Raw genomic sequence first — 17,227 nt, forward strand, 5'->3', positions numbered from 1 at the left:
TAGATTTCATTATTCTTTCTCCATCTCCCCTCCTCCCCCCCAACTAAGACCTGTTGTAACAGCAGAGCTTGTCAGCATAATGGGGTTATTACTCCAATTTCTACAGATAGGAGCTGAGGCACAGAAGAAGGGCTGGATCCACAAAAGGACTGTGGTGTTACAATGCCTAACTTGGCCCCCACAGTGGAACCCACAGCTCTGAGTTAGGCATCTAGACTCCCTAAGCAATACATGGCAAGAGTTAGGTAACTCAGAATGGGATTCATACTGACCAATGTGCTGAGTGGGGACCTGTCTAACAAAATACTGAGGATGAGGTGGCAGGGATGTTAAATCTTGCCCTCTTTGGGCCTTATGTGGCTAACTCTGGGCTGCTATTGGGAGGTACCTATCTCCATACATAATTTACAGCTCTGAGCCTTCACCAGGAGATAGATACCTAAGCCATTTCTATTGGGGTGTGGGAAGGAAGGCCTTAAAACAGAGGAGGAGGAGCCACCTTGGTGGTTAAAGCAGTCACCCAGGTTGTCAGAGACCTAGCTTCCTCCTCTGCCTTATTGTGTTCAAACTCACAGCTCTCTTCTCAAAGGAGATTTGTTCTAACCACGAGGCTACGTTATTTTGGGATCAGGGTATTCTCATATCCTTTTGTTTAAATTGTTCCACTTCACATGGCATAATTAAAGGCTCTCTCACTAAGGGAACTGGGCAATCACTTGGGAGGGGACAGTCATAATTGCCTACTTCTTCAAGCACTGTTTATACATTTTATACTATGAACAGTCTTTGGAGCAAGTACTTTAATGAAAGGCTCCCTCCCGCTCAGGGAAGCGAGTGCCCAAGCCACTAGGTTAGAGGTTCAAGTTCTCTGGCACAATAAATCTTTACCCCATGCAACACAGAAAAGTTAGCAGGAGAGAATGGACATATGGGTTTTCAATCATACATGGTCTCCCACATCTTGAATAACTGCACTGGGGAGTTGCATGAAAGGAATTCCACCATCATCTCCTCCCCTCTTCTGGATAAATGGAGTGCAGCCCCATGTGTGAGGTATGTTTTGAATATGCCTCCAGGTTGGGATCCACAGAGGGCATAGATGGAGGACTGTCTGGTTTGTGGTCCCTGACAGGACTCAGGTGTGAGGCAGGTGCTGTAGACTAAAATGATTTTGGGCGTTGGCCTTAAGTAGCTGAGTTTTCTTGTGGATCTGGCCCTAACTGACCTGTTCACAATCACATTGGAGATCTAGGTTCAGTTCATAGATCTTCCCTACAGACCTTCTAAGTCCAAAGAAACTGGGAGTATTGAGGAAGAGGTAGCAACGCAGACCTTCTGCCTTCACAGTGACCAGCATGATGGCCAGGGATGGGTGTGGGAAATGGGGTGTGCCCCATAATTTCTGCAGGAGTATGGAAGAGGCTTGGTTCCCTCTACTCCACCAGACTGCTTTGGGAAATGTCATTGAAGCTGGGACAAGATCCTCCTAAAGTCACTTACCATTAATTTATCACTTGTATTACAGTAGTATCCAGAAGTCTGAACAGGGAATGTGGTCCCAGTGTGCTAGGCAAAGAACAAACATGGTAAATATCAGGGTTGTCGGGGGCCTTATGAGTCATTTAGTCTAACCCATTGCATGAAGGCAGGAATGCTACTGCTGAATTATCCCTGACCAATGCCTATCCAGCCTCTTCTTGAACATGTCCAATGAAGAAGATCCCAGAATTTCCCCAGTTAGTCCTTTCCCCCGACTTTTACTGTAAGAGGCATAGTCTACCCCAAGGAGTTTGCAATCCAAATAAACAAAGGGTGGGAGGAGATGTAAGTAGGGTTTAGCCTGCTTTTAAAGATGAAGAAATAAAGTACTAAGATATTCAATGACTTGTACAAGATGGCAAAAAACCTACAGTAGAGTCAAGAATTAAATTCAGACCGCCTGAGGCCCAGGCCACTCCCTGAAATACTATTCTTAGTAGTCATTTATTGTAATTTTTATTCTTGTAGCACCTCACTGTCACAAAATGAGGACCTTACTGGACTAGGTACTATATAAACACAGAAAAAAGATGGTCCTAAAGAGTTTATAATCTGTGTATAGAAGAAGAGATAACAGATGGATACAACAGACAAGGAAGCATAAGGAAACCCAGGAGACAATATTGGCCCGTAGGATAGGCAGTAATCATAGCATCCCAGCAGTCTCACTGTTGCCAAGCCTTCTGTAGGCATCAAAGCAAAGGGTTTTTGTGAAGGTTTTGGAGGAGCATAATGAGGTAACTTTCCAGATGATTATCAGTAGGGCTGTGCGAGGCTTTGGACAGAGCTTTGGAACTAGAAAAACTTTGGACGCTTCAGGGTCCGAAGCAGCACATCCGGATTGAAGCACTGACCTCATTCAGCTTCCCAAAGTGGTTCGGAGCTTTTGAAGCCCTTCAGAGCCGCCTCAGAGATCCAGCCATAGGATATAATGGGGAAACAATGAAATATCTATAACTTCATTTTTTTTGTCTGATTTGGATGACATTTTCTCGGGTGGTAGACTCTGCAGAGAGCATGAATCCTGCCAAGTTTCAAGAAGATCAGTGCAGGGGTTTGGGAGGAACTGCACCTCAAATTCTTGAAAGCAGAACTCCTGTCCCGTCTATGTGTTACAACACAGGGGGTCAAGACTGCAGGCTGGTAGCTCTTGATGAGGCCGCAAAGCCTGCCAAGTTTCAAGGGGATAGGTGCAGGGGTTTGGGGGGAACTTCCCCTCAAGCTGTGGACAAGCAAAACTCATGCCATGGATGACACTGCATGTGTTAAGGTGCAGCAGGGTGACAACTGCAGCAATGGTGGCCCCTGCTGTGGCCACGATGCCTGCCAGCTGTCAAAGAAATCTGTCTGGGGTTGTGGGAAACACTACTGCAGGCCTGGCTGCTAAGCTACTGTGTTACCAGTTACCAATCAATCATGATTCACTCAGGGACCAGCTCAATACACAGGACCTAGCTAATGTAGCCAGTTAATTACCCTCAACTAGTACCTACAAAACTAGACTAAGGAGAAGAAAGAATCAATACAGACAATCAACTGCCCCAAGACGGACACAGTCCCACAAGCATGAGTTTTGTCTGTCAGCAGCTAGGGGTGCTGGGTCCCAGAACCCCCCTGCACCCATCTCCACAACAGCTGGAAGGCGTCGTGGCCTCAGCAGGAGCCACCATCCCTGCAGCTGTCACCCCACTGTGCCTTAACACACACAGTGTCACCCATGTCACAAGTTTTGCTTATCCACAGCCTGAGGTGCAGTTTCTCCCAAACCACTGCACTGGTCTTGAAACCTGGCAGGCTTTGTGGCCTCAGTAAGAGCTACCAGCCCTGCAGTTTTGAACCCCCTGTGGTGTAACACATAGATGTGACAGGAGTTTTGCTTTCAAGAATTTGGGGTGCAGTTCCCCCCAAACCCCTGCACCGATCTTCTTGAAACATAGCAGGCTCCATGGCCTCACCAGGGCCACCACCCCTGCAGTTTTCACCCCACTGTGGTGTAACACACAGCCGTGACATGAGTTTGGCTTTCAAGAATTTGGGGTACAGTTCCCCCCAAACCCCTGGCACTGATCTTCTTGAAACTTGGCAGATTTCATGCTCTCAGCAGAAGCTACCAATCCTGTAAACTTCATCCAAGTTGGACAAAAAACAACAAAGTTATAGACATTTAATTGATTATCCCATTCTACCCTATGGCCAGATCTCCGAGGGGGCTCTGAAGCTTTGGAGCCGCTTTGGCTGGATCGAGGTGGAAACCTGGTCCAGAGCTCCAGATCGGATCGTGGCCATCCAAAGCAACCAGATCTGAAGTCGGATCAGATCACTGCCAACTCAGAGAGGCCTAGTTATCAGTGCAATAGGCCTTCATCAAAAGAGGGCATAAAATGGGCCTAATCCCTGTAAGTCTTTTATGACAGTCATCCATATGGAGTACCATATTTATCAGGGTCAGTTCAGCCTTTCCTCCTTTCTAGGATATTTTCTCTGTGTATGCATGTGTGGGCATCTTTATTTTATATGGTATCATACAAGCTGAGATTTTGTCAGTTGTTTGTGACAGTCCCATGGACAGAATAGAAATTTGTGTCTCATCCTGGCCAAAATGACACTTTCCAGCAGGAGAGATAGTGCACCTCCTTTGCAGTCTGCACCATCAAGAAGCTGCTGAAGTTTATGGCAACATGTATATAAACATGTTTAGACTGTGGGGCTGGAAGTACTCAGAAATGCTATAAAATATTTTCTTGAACTTTAACCCATTTTACTGACAACTGTACAAAAAGTAAACATTTTTTTAATGGGGCATATTCTAAATGACCTTTTCTTAAGAAGAGCAACTGTACTTTTGTGGTATTGATTTCTTCTTTAAACAGTTGATATTTCAAGTGATTTATATCGGTTTAAAATTTACAAGATCTTTTAAAAGAAAATTACTTGCATCTCTGGGTTTCTTAGAAAGAATAAACAACTAAAACTAAATCAGCTGAGCACCCACTGTCACTGCTGTGCAAGAAAAACTCCACCGAAAGCATATACATATGGTACTGAAACAACAACTGAAACTCTTTGATACTGGTATGGGGTATCAAAAAGCCAGTTAAGTTATGCTTAGGTTGTCTTACAAGTGGTTTGCCTGGGAAACTGAAGTTAAAAAATTAATTTTGTAGTACATGGGACACATCTTGAGAAGCTATTAAACTTAAAGGGCTATATCAAGACATTAGCTTTCGCTCCACACTAAGCAATGCGAAAAACTACTTTAAAAATGATGGCTTTAAGAAACATGGGGATGTTGCCTTAGTTACAGGAAAGATTAAAAGACTGAAAGGCTTCATTGTGCTTGGTGCTGCATATGAGACAAACTCTGCCATGTCTCCCATGTGGGATTTAATTTAAATAGGCAAAACAGACAAAGGATGAGAGGCAAAACAGGGACAGGGAATGCTATGAATTGCCCATGGTCATACAGCAGATAAGTGGCAGAGCTGGAATTAGAGAACCCAGGGATGAAATCCTTGGCCTGTTGAAATCAGTGAGGGGTTTTCCATTGATTTCAAATGGACCTGGGATTTCACCTCAAGTCTCATTACTCCGTGCTGAGTACCCTCTCCGCAGGATGGCACTGGTGCCACTTCAGTGAGAATTGCAGCTATTCAGAATATTTCAAGGGCTGTCCATGTACTAGAAGTTCTCCTGAACCTGGACTTCAAATATGAATGTGATCTGAAGCTTCTGGGTACAATTTGTAATGGAGCAAATCACAGTCTTGGATCCTGAAGCCTGGGAGCCTAAGGGTATGGGGCTGTGAGGGCTATATGAGAACTGAACTGGCATAAGTAGAATTAAAGGATGGGAATTCAGTTTGAAATTGAGATCTGCACAAGAACTATCTGACTTGTGTAAACCTCTATAACATGTCAAAGCAATAAGTGATTTTGATTGATTGGATAAAGGAATGCAGCTCCATTTTGATAGCTAAAGATTTCTCTAAGGGGTTTTTTATGCTAAGAATGAATTGAGGTACTACTTCATTGGATTCAGTTCTGTCCCGATTCTGAAAGCCTCTTTTGTGAATTCTGGATTGATAGCCCAGGAAGTTAAGTAATGTAGATGTATTTGTTCAGTCATGCAGACTGACGTGTTTATTTAAGTCCTGTGTATGTCCTTAGGATAGTGCAGAACTCAATAGGAGTAGATTTTGCTTTTGTTGCTGAAAAATAAATAAATAACTCTGCCTTCCTCCTGAATGATACTCTTAAATGTTACTTTTCAGTTGCTTCATGTCCAGGACGAGGCTCTGAATTGTTTTGTGATCACAGAATGACAACTACCTTGACCTAGCGTTTCTCAATGTAAATCGGAGTTATATGATTTACTGCTGCTTGTGAAATATCAACATAGTTACATAAGAGTATGGCAGTACAGTGTGCCTGTGTTTCAAGGATGTGTGCAGCACACACATGGCTAGCTCTGCAGTACAGTGAAACTGGAGATTTATTGCATTTTACAAAGGGCCATTACAATACAAGTTTAACTTACAGTTATTAAAGGGTCTTACATCGTAAGCAATCTCTGTAAAAAGCATCGGACTTAGATTTATTCATAATTTTTATTGCATGATTTATTAGAACCCCATTACAGACCATAAATCACATCTGAAGGAAATGAAATCCAATTAGGGCCTGATCCTTTCATTCTTACTCATATTAGGTAGTGCCTAACTCTTAGACTAATTCCACTGAAATAAATGGATCGATATTATGTAGAGTAAGGCAGCACTCTTGACAGTGGGACAAAGGGTGGCAGAATTAGGCCCTCAATGAGTACAAAAGAGGAATATCATTTTTTTTTCTAAAACTGGGAGCACTCAGTTTTCTCTTTTTATTGTTGTTCTATTTCATACATTTCCTCTGATCCTAACAGCTCTATTTCCAGGGTACAGCTCTGAGTAAATCATATCTTTATATAATCCAGTGTTCAGCAGAGAAAGACAAATTAGTCTGCTAATGCTGTTATTTCCCTCAGACTAGATGCAACATATTGAAATTGAGAAGCTAATTGCAAAGACCTCAAAATGGCTGCTCCATTCTTGTTATCATTCAAAAAAGCAGTTGGATTGCATAAAATCAGGCCCCTATATAATAGGAAGCCAGTCTTGCAACTCTTGCTTCCATGAGTAATGATTACTCACTTCACTGAAAGGCTTCAGGATTGGTCCCTAACTAACACTTTTAATGTCCCTCCACACCCTACTTGTTTACTAAATACAGCCCTCAGATGTTATCTAATTGGAAATTGGCTTGGGCATAAAATTAGGTCTTGAAGCCTTAATAAGGATCTGATCCTGACCTTACACAGATAAAATTTCCACTGATGTCACTAGGGTTTTATCTGTGTCGATGTGTTTACAGAGTGTTTTTAAGATTTGAAGAAAATTTTAATAATTTGGAAAAAAAATGTAATGGCATTCTCAATTACTAACATACAGTACTCAGTACTGCTTCAGGATCAAAATATATGATGCATCTAAGAAACAATATACCGTAAATGATCTGCTATTCTGTGCTATGCTGCAGATGGGTCCTCTCCTATCTTTTAATGTAAAGGTAGTTTGGACATTGATTTCCGTATAAGAAGCATTGGGATCTTTGTCACTGATTTTATACCATTCTTCTCTTAGGCTAAAAAAATATGAGGCCATATATAGATACTTTATTACTTAAAATGTTCCATGCATATACATAAAACAGTAACTAATTTATTGTTGTTTTTAACTAAAAGAACCAAACCTAGAATTTTAGACTAGAGAAAAAATATACAGAAAATACATCATGTTTTTGCTAAGTATGGACTAATTTGTGACAGTTTTATGTATAATTTAGAGAAAACATAAACTATATATTAGTCACATTTCTTCTCTCCTCAATACACATATGACATACCACCATAAACATCGGTGTTTTATTGCCTTTTCTCCAACCAAAGCTAAATTAACAAAGTAAGGGGAGGGAGGGGGAGAAATATGAGTATAAGACTAGAGACCAAATCCCATTCCAGTGAAACCAATAGCAACATTTCCATTGACTTGAATAGAATCAGGGATTAGGTTTTAGGAGTATTGCAGGGTGGCCTGATCTTGGACTGCTGCATAAAGAAATCCCATCCACTTCAGTGGCAGTTGTGTGCATAAAAGATTTGTAGGATCATAGGTTTTGGACCAGCTCCACTAATTCCTTAATAACATGAACTTTCCTTACTCACACAAATAACCCCACAAGATTAAACAGGAGCATAAAGTAAGAAAGAAATAGGAAATACACAGAGGGGATCTTATGAATGGAAACAAATTGAGGATTTAATAATAATGATTGGAAATAGCAAATGAAAGATAACTGCTTTGAATCAGAATGATCAGGCTGTGCTGTGGCTATCCCAGGTAACTATGCACCACTGTGAACTTTATGTTTTCACCTACCAGGAATATCCTGACTTGACTTAAATTCAATTGTAACTGTTTCTGGTCAATATTATATCTTTTTGTGTCTTTATATAGCACCTGGGACAATGGAGGCTCAATCCTGATTGACTGCCACCACAAAATCAATAATAGATTAAAAAAATCCAAACAAACAATTGAAATCAGGGGGAGTTGACATGAACTGAATATATGTACTAAGTGTGACAGCTGCCATCTTGACCAACACACCAGGAAATGGGTTGAGGACCTCCAGAGCTAAATAATGATCTGCTAGTACTGACTGGCTGGGGTAGTAAAAGACTGTCAGGCTTTGTGTTTTGGGCAGAGAGGGAAGAGGGGGAAACACCTCACACTCACCAGTTATGTAAGTATTTGCAGGAGCAGGTCTTTTAATGGGAGACTAGACTCCCAGTCGGGGTGGTACACACACCTACCCTGGAGATCTTCAGAAGGAGACTGTATGCACACCTTGCTGGGGTTATTTGACCCCAACAGTCTTTCCTGCACAGAGCAGGGGGGCTGGACCCGATGATGGTCCCTTCCACCCGATGATGGTCCCCTCATGAGGTCCCTTGCAGCCCTGAACTTCTGTGAATCTGTGTGAATCTGTGAGACAATGGAGAGGATAATAGGGAGGTGTATGAAATAAATAATGGTAAAATGGTGATTAGTGGACATGTCTACATGACATGCTACTGCGACGTAGCATCGGCACACACACACTGTAATGCTGATGCTACTATGCACTAGCTTGTTGCTACTACACAGTAGGGTCAGAAGCGACCTGTGTGCCATTGGGACTGTGCAGTCATTTAGTACTTGCTAAAGCAAGTACTAAATATCTGGGTGGTAACAACTGTCAGTTGTGAACACGTGTAGACACACCCAGTGAAAACGTGTTGGGAACTGCTATTTCTTCTGTGTCATAATGCAAGAACAAGGGAACCTTTGGAAGCACTGACAGGTTACAGTTTGTACAAAGCTATAATGCACTATACAGGACCGTCAACTCATACAATTCACTGTCAAAGTACATGGTGATGAACGGTTTAGTAAGGCTCAACACAAGATTAGATGTGTCTTTCCCAGGGGAAAACATTCAGAGATGAACAGGCTGGGAGAAAAATTCTCTGAGGATTCCCTTAGCAATTTTTTTCTAAACTCATCCAGGCTGGTGTGGGGGCCTGAATTGGCATCTTCCCCTTCCCTCAGCAGTCCTTGGAAACCTTTTTCCAGGGAACTTCCCAAGACAGATTGGGTACCACAAGAAGGTTATTAGAATTGGAGGCTGAGGCTGGCTGCATTAAATTTCCCATGGGCCTTTTATTGTTTTGTCTCATGGATAATGTATATCTCCTGTTATTTCCTCAACACTAAAAACCTGTCTTGCATTTCTCCCATATTCTGATGCATGGAATTTCTTCTATATATCTAGATAAGGGAAGAGGCAGTTCTGTGGGGATGGATGATCCCTACCTGCTTTTCTGCAGCTAGGAGCAAATCTACGTAGAAGCAATCCCTTCCATGTGTAGAACAAAGGGACTGTTTTTATTTGACTTTGTTTTCTTTTTACAATTCTAGCTAAGCTATGAAGTTACAGGAACTATTTGTCCTTCCATTTAGGTTTCCCATCTATGGCTGAAAAGAAATCTCCCTTCACTCTGACAGAAGAGTACAGAACATGGAAGGGGCGTTTATTATAAGGGCCTTTACCTAACTGTGTATTGTGTGTGGTAAAAAACAGGATCCTGAGCTGGAAGGACCAAAAGTGATTCTATCTTGATCATTACTAGTGATAAGAGAATAGAAAATGGATTGAACACCTATACATAATTTATTACATGATAATTATTTACTGCATTACTTCATTCAACAGAAAAAAAGGCCAAAAATACATTCTAGGACCATCTCTGATGTGGAATGGAGTGGGAAAGAAGGCTTTTCCAGGGCCTCTTCCCTTTACTAACAAGCAATGGACTTGGTCTCCTTAAATAGGTGGACCAAGATTCCTATGGGATATTGGTGATACTGGGATATTATGGAAGCCAGGGGTAATTCTAGCACACCCACAGCCCACAACAGTATGGCCCTTACAGGACCCACCTGCTTGCCTTCTCTAGTGCCCCAGGGGACAGTTCATAAAGGAGCTAGCCTAAATTAGTACAACAGGGTTGAACATCCTCTTGTAGAGTGAGTGCCATTCCCCTGCTCCCAGCCTCTTCCTAACATGGTAAAACCATTGCTCAAAGACCACCCAGTGAAGAAAGTACGGGCTGCTGCAAGTTTCTGTGAAAGAATGGGGAAAGGCCATGATGCAAAGCCACCACTCACACTTCCTGTGAGCCTCTCATATTCTAGCTCTAGCTTCCTGATCTGTTTATTGCCTTCCACATACAGAACTAGATAGGTCCACAATTGGGAAGAGTCAAGCTGTGTGGTGGTTTTGATCACAGCTGCACCATCTTATACTCAAATACTTTCATTAAAGTGTATTTGGAAGTACTGGAAAAGCCCTGGTGTGGGTTATTGATAACCCAGTCAATGTTTAGCCTGAGAATGTGCAGAGCCAATCCACCAAAAGCTTGGGGTTTCCAGCCCTGGCTAAAATTAACAACTTTCAAATTAAACAAGCAAACAAAACAGTCATGGCCTGTTGGAGAAAAAGAACAAAGACACTGGTTGCCAGGAGTGCTTACCAGGCTAAACTCCCAAAGTGGAAATTTTGCCTGAGTAAAAACTGCATGATCAGGCATTATATGACAGAACAAAACTAACTGAATTGTAAGAAGGAAATTAGGAAAGTATTTGTGTGTGCGTATGTGTGTGATAAATGAGTGCAAACCACTGGGATGTGCAAGCCAGAGGGTAACTTTTAGTACATCGGAACAATGTCATTGACAGTGGTGAAGTAATGTTGATTTAGACTAGATGAGGATAGAGCTTTCTGAAGTGTTACTTCTGCATCTATTTACTAGTTGCGGGATAGATTTCCAAAAATGCCTAAGGACGCAGATAGGCTTCTGGTAAGCTTTATGAACGTGAGTTAGGTACCTAACTTTCTATGGAATTTAGGTTCTTAATCGGCCTAGGTGTTCTTGAAAAAGCACACTAGGCACTCTGCCTCTCTAATTACCTGCATTTCTTCGTCAATCAGATTCTTAGATTTTACTTTTCCATTCATAAGATCTTTCCTCAGTCATTTATGTCCAGATCCTCAAAGGTATAGAGGGTACAGCGTCCATTGTTTTTCATGGGAGGTATTTATCTTAACCCCTTCCAGCTCTGCTCTATATAGAAATGTATGGGTTTTCTCCATAGACTTAGAAGAACATGTTTATTCATAGGTTAACAATCTTTCTAGAAGGTCTAAATTATTTTCAGACTTAATATTTAGAAATCTAGTAGTTAACTTCTTAAATGCGTATTGCTAGTTAGCTATTTTGAAAACAAAATAAACCCCTGGGTTACAATAAGTGCACCATGTATACTTTAAAGGAAAATTATTACTGACCAGTAACTTATGTTTTAGAGAATGAGCATGTTCTATAGAAATGGAGAAAACTTTCTAAGTTAGCCAGTATTGTATGCTGTATACAAATTCCACCCCTCCTTTTCTTGGTCATCCAGTCTAAGAATGAAAATGATACTATCTAACTCAGATGTCCAATTCAAATATTGATTCTAAATACTGAATATTCTAAAGCATACTGCCTACAAACAGTTCCTTGAACCTTTCATGTCTTTAAAGATGGCCCTAATTAAGCAAGTTAGTCAACCATGTGCCTATATTTGTAAAAACTATTAAATAAATAGTTTCCAAAGTGACTAGATTTGGGCAAATGTTGATCTTTCCAGAGAAGGTTTACAAAGAAAACTGAAAATTGATAGAAAAAAAATGTATACAGTAAAAAAAAAAAGTAGATTTTAGTCTAGGACAAAGTCATTCTGCTTACATATGTCACTGCATATAATCTGTGGGATTTTATCACTCAGTTAAAAATTTGAATCCATGTACTGTATTTTTTGTCTTGCATAGGTATAACAATATAAAAAATAAATAAAAGTATACATTAAGATATAAATTTGATATAATTGGGATAAAAATTGAAAGCGTGTATAAAGGACATGCAGCCTTCAGCATTTGTAACCTATTCTATAAGCTAACATCATGACTTCTTTTAATGTTTATAGACAAGTAAATGTAAGGCTTGGCATATGAATGGAATATAAGTAACTGAAAGTTGTCTATGTAGTTAGCAGTGAGATGGAACTGTATTCATGAACTGTATTCATGTGAGTTTGCTATATAATTATATGACTGTACTTCACTATTGATTTCTTTACCATACGTTCCATATGAAGCAACTGATTATTTTGCTTTTCATTAGCTCTAATGATTCTGAGATATTTTTGTGTTGTCTGCCATTTAAATGCTATCAGGATTTATCAACCTTGTCCACTTCCTTTACATCCATAACCATGATCTATTGCTTCTATTAGAAAATATTAAGTAACTTTTTATGTTGTCATAGACAGTTTGTGCATGTGTGCAACAACTATCCATTTGCAAGAAAATATTAAAATACATTTTAATATTTAAAATATTTTTAAAAATCTTATGTGCCAATAGATAAAAATAAAATAATTCTGTTATTGAAAGTGCAAAGTATAAGTCTCCTCTACAGCAAGCAGTACCTTAAGGCAGTTGTCCTCAATCTTCCCTGGCCTATGGGCAACAACACTGACAACATACTTCAGATAGTATCCTACTTTGCTGTCCCTGTCCACCTAAGGTTTAGCTTTTAAATTTCCCAAGGCCACAAACGATGTCAGAGAACCTCATGGACAACATACAACCCCTGGGCTGGGGATCACTCTCCTGAGGAACAGACAACTTTGGGGCAAATCTGGATCTCAGCTGAACTAGGTATACACACAGAGAAGTGGATATATAATTATGAAATAACTAAAGAGGAATATGAATGATCTTGTTGTTATGAATAGGTACCAAAAATGAACTCCCAGTGGAAATCAAGTTTATCCATCACACAGTCTTTTAGTATTGATCACTCTTTTCAATCTCCTCCCTAAAATATGTTAATAGTTCTATGGAAAAATAAAATGTTTTTTACTAACATTGACAATGTTTGCACAATTTTCAACTAAAAAAACACTACTGGTTTTACTGTAAGCCCTTTCCACAAAATATGGGACAAGCATTCCATTTGTAATTGTGATGCACTTCAGTAACAGATGTCTGGCCACTGGAGAGAGCTGCTTTTAAAATCAATGTATGTTAACACTTCAGCTGATTACAGGAAGCAAACCAAGCTTTTTGAAAAGTACCCTCCAGCTTTCCATCCTCATTTCCACATTCCCTTGGCAGATACCAAGGATTTGAAAGCTACACTAGAGCAGCATCATTCTTTCATGTTATGGTAAATATTTCATTAATTCTTTATACTTTGTGTTATTTAAAGGAGCTCATTTTGAAATATTAACTCCATTGTTCAGCAGAAAATCTCAGGAGAGATGTCTTAGAATGTTTAAAAATGCACCTTGAAACTATACCAGGCTCTGTCCCAGCTTCCATCATTCACTTAGTTTATGGACCTAACATTTCAGATTTTTGCTTAGCCTGAAATCTCCATTAGCCACCTTTCCATTCATATACAAATCCATTTCTCTATTCCCCTCCCTTTCCCCTCATTTTTTCCTTTTTCTTCCATCTATTCATTTTTTTCCAGGTTGCCCTTTAATCTGTTCCTATTCCTTTGATCCTCATAAAGAAGGTCAACTATCCTGTCACTAGTAAACCAGCCATGCTGATTTAGGGCTGGTGGCAGTTGCATCTTAGCAAATGGATCACACTGTGTTTGAGCCATCTTCCCTGTTCATTCCCCTATCCATCATTAATTTTTTCCTACTTACCCAGACAGCTACCTCAGGGGTTTAAGCTGCTGCCACTGAAATAAATGCGTGCTTTACCACTGACTTCAATAGGAGCAGAATCAGGCCCTAGATTAGCACAACAAACCAAAGAATGTCCGATTAATCCCACACAACATGGCCCCAACAGTACCTATAGAGAAAAGTCAGTTAGCTGTTTCACTCTCATACAGTTATGCTGTGGATTGCAGCACATTCATTTCCTTTCTGTTAAAACTGCATAAACTGGGAGGGAGGAGCTGTTCTTCAGTACCCAGCAAGAAGCCCATCAAACACATCCCTTCTCCATGAGTGTACAACTCATTCTAGAGTATCTGTCACTCCCCCCATGAAAAGGAAACATGATCTAGATGAATAAGGGAAATAGGTCTCAAAAATCACAGCCTGAAATATTTGCCAGAGCCCAGAAAAGGAGGTGGAAAGAAGAGACTGCCCTTCCAGTTCATACTCAAAAAGTCACCAAACCTGTCTCTCCCTGCTCCAGAGAATGAACCTTTCTCTATCTCAGGGAAGGAATACTGTAGTTATCTGCAGGGCAATTAGAAAGGGAACCTGTCCAAACTAGAGGATGACTGGGACTGTACACAGAGGGAGGGAAGTAGTCCTCAAATCTCCATGCACTGCCTGCTTTAATTAATCTCTTTCCTGTCCAAAGGAAGTAAAAAATGCATGTGTCCATGCATGGACGAGGGTACCTAGAATGCAGTTTTCCATACATCCACACATAGGGTACTGCTTTAGGGCACAGGTCTTCACAGGTTTATGGTTGAATGCCTGCCCTAGAGTGCACACTCCAGTTGGTGAGTGCCCATTCTAGAATACAAGGATCCATAAGCCAGTGAGTTAGTGTCTGCTCTATAATACAGATTCCCATGGGCCTATGCATGTGTGTCTACTCAAGACTGCAGGTCTCCATCAACTTATGTTCTTGAATGCTAGGGCCTACCAGATCTTGAATGAAAGTAGTCCTGACCATACTGAGGGTAGCAAGTTGAGCTAACCTCAGGCAGGTTGTAAGTGTGCTGAGTACAGTGTTGATTGTGAAGCTTACCCTTGCATATCTGGAGGAATACGGATCCTCAAAGAGTGCCCAGATACGGGGCTGCCACCTTCTCCAGAAGCCCCCCGATCTGCCATCTGGTGAGTCACTGAGTGCCAGGCGTTTAGTCATCTCCAGCTCCTCCTCGCCATCACCAGAGTCTCCAGTGCCATCTACATCTCCATCCTCAGCACTGCTATCCAGGGGCGCTCCACCAAAACTGTCAAGAGCCTCCTCAGCGTCGCGGTGCTGCCGGTAGGTCATCCAACAGCAGGGCTCCACATCGGTTTCATCAATGCCCCAGAAGGCCAACTCCTCCTCATACAGAGGCCCACACACGTCTGCTGGGCAGTGTAGTTTGCCCGTGCGGTAGTAGTTCAGGATGTGGGCGAAGACCCCTGGGTGCCGATCAAAGAAAAACTCATCTGTACGGGGGTCATAGTCGAAGTGGCTGTGGGCATCGGGCTCAGCAATCCAGGCCAGCCGAGTGCCAGGCAGGGTGCGCAGGGTGCTGCGGTAAGTCTGGTGCCTAGTGCCTCCCACGTTGATCACGATGCGATCGCTCTCATCGCCCTGGCCCATCTCGTCTCTTATTAGGCATGTCGCAGACTCATCCAAGCAAGCACGGCACACAGCAAGCACATAAGGGGACAATGGTTGCTCAGCTGCACTCAATAACCCAATCGTTTATCCATAAGGTCAGGGATTGCCTTGGCAAAGGGCACCTGCTGGTCCCAACACTTTCCACCTCTTGCTCCAGATGGTATGAATCCAAGGGCACCAATGAAAGTGAGTGTTGGCAGCTCCCAGTCCTAAGATCCCTTCTATTTGAAATCAGAAACTCTGGCACTGTTTTATTTTAAGCAAGCACTCAGGAAGTGGGGGAGCGGGGGAAGGGAGGACACACACACACTCTCTCCAGGAGCAGTTGCTAAGGTCTGCTGGGCAGGTATGTGTGTGTTGAAGGGGGAGGTGCCTTCCTCCACTGGATGTGGCAAAGAAAAGAAAAGAATCCAGTGGTGCTGACAGCTGTTCAAGGCACCTCTGAGTTGGGAGGAAGATAGCTGGGTGCAGCAAGAGAACAGAAGAAGGAAAAGGAGGCTGGGGGGTAGGGAAGGGGAGGGGGAGTTGCAGACAGTCACAGACACACACTGGGGGTAGGAGGGGATGGACTCTCGCGCCCAGCTCCAGCAACAGACCAAATCTCTTAAGTATTATTTTAGTTGTTTGTGTATGTACCTCTTTTAAGTCCTAGAGAGACGGGTAGGCTCAGCGTTGACTGCTGCTGGGGAACTCTCAACATGTAGCGATCCCGGTTGGGTTTGGAAAAAAGAAAAAGAAAAAAGAGCAATGATCTGGGGTTGAAGATCAAGAAGTGAAAACGTTACAGAAGGGAGGAAAAAAAGGTGAAGGAAAAAACGCCCCCCAAGTCCCAAACAAACAAATCTCGAGTTGCCGCTCCTGAATCCAGACAATAAGTAGACGGATCCAGCTTAGGGATGTCCCCCCTTCTGTCTCTTCTTGTTGAGCCACATCACATCTTGCAGCAGCCCTCGAGGCGCCCGGGGACCTGCAGCCGCGGTGCTCTCCGGCCGGAGCAGGGAGACGAGCCGGCGAGCGGCGGCTTCCAGCGGCGCGCAGCGGTGGTGCTGAAGGGACAGCGCCGGGCTCCGGCTCCGCCGCCGGCTCCGGCGTTGGGCGCTGGGTTTCCCGGGGAAGCCGGCGGGCGGCGGGAGGCGGGCGGCGGGCAGGGGGTGCAACGGCAGAGGAGAGAAGGGGCGGATGAGGGGGGTGGGGGCTCTTTATTCCTCCTTCCCCCACGGATCAGGCAGGAGAAGGCGATGCAGCCGGGCTCTCCGCCCCTGCTGCTTCAGGGGATGCTGGCGGCTGGGGGCCGGGGAGCTCCTGCTGCTGGTGGTGCTGGTGCTGGTGCTGATGCTGGTGCTACCGCCTTAGCGGCTCAGTCCAGCCAGCCCGGTCTCCGGACACTTCAACACAACGCAGGCGCGTTGGGCTCTGACTAGAGCAGTTCTCCCTGGGTCCTAACGCAGAGCTGTTTGTTGCACACCTGGCATGCAAGCCCGTTGCAATGGCAGTTTCCTCCTCCTCCTCCTCCGAGCCGGGCGGTGGGGGGAGGCAGCTGGGCGAGATCTGCTACAGATGTCCTGTCTAGTCTGTGCCCGTGTTGCCTCCTGCTCAAGAAAGGTCCGATGGGATGAGGCGCT

General features: G+C 42.9%; 1 protein-coding gene across 2 annotated transcripts in view; it reads right to left on the reverse strand.

Annotated features, from left to right (window-relative positions):
- The window catches only part of KCNC1 (potassium voltage-gated channel subfamily C member 1), a 180,602-nt gene extending 163,998 nt beyond the window's left edge, over window positions 1–16,604 (reverse strand). For both annotated transcript variants that reach the window (XM_090032566.1, XM_090032565.1), the window contains exon 1: window positions 15,015–16,604. In XM_090032566.1, coding sequence (XP_089888692.1) covers window positions 15,015–15,584 — 570 coding nt within the window. In that variant the 5' untranslated portion in view covers window positions 15,585–16,604. The remainder of the gene's footprint in view (window positions 1–15,014) is intronic.
- Between the last annotated feature and the right edge of the window lie 623 nt (window positions 16,605–17,227).

Source organism: Crocodylus siamensis, chromosome 2, assembly GCF_052110815.1.
Source record: "Crocodylus siamensis isolate JL-2025a chromosome 2, ASM5211081v1, whole genome shotgun sequence".
Lineage (NCBI taxonomy): Eukaryota > Metazoa > Chordata > Crocodylia > Crocodylidae > Crocodylus > Crocodylus siamensis.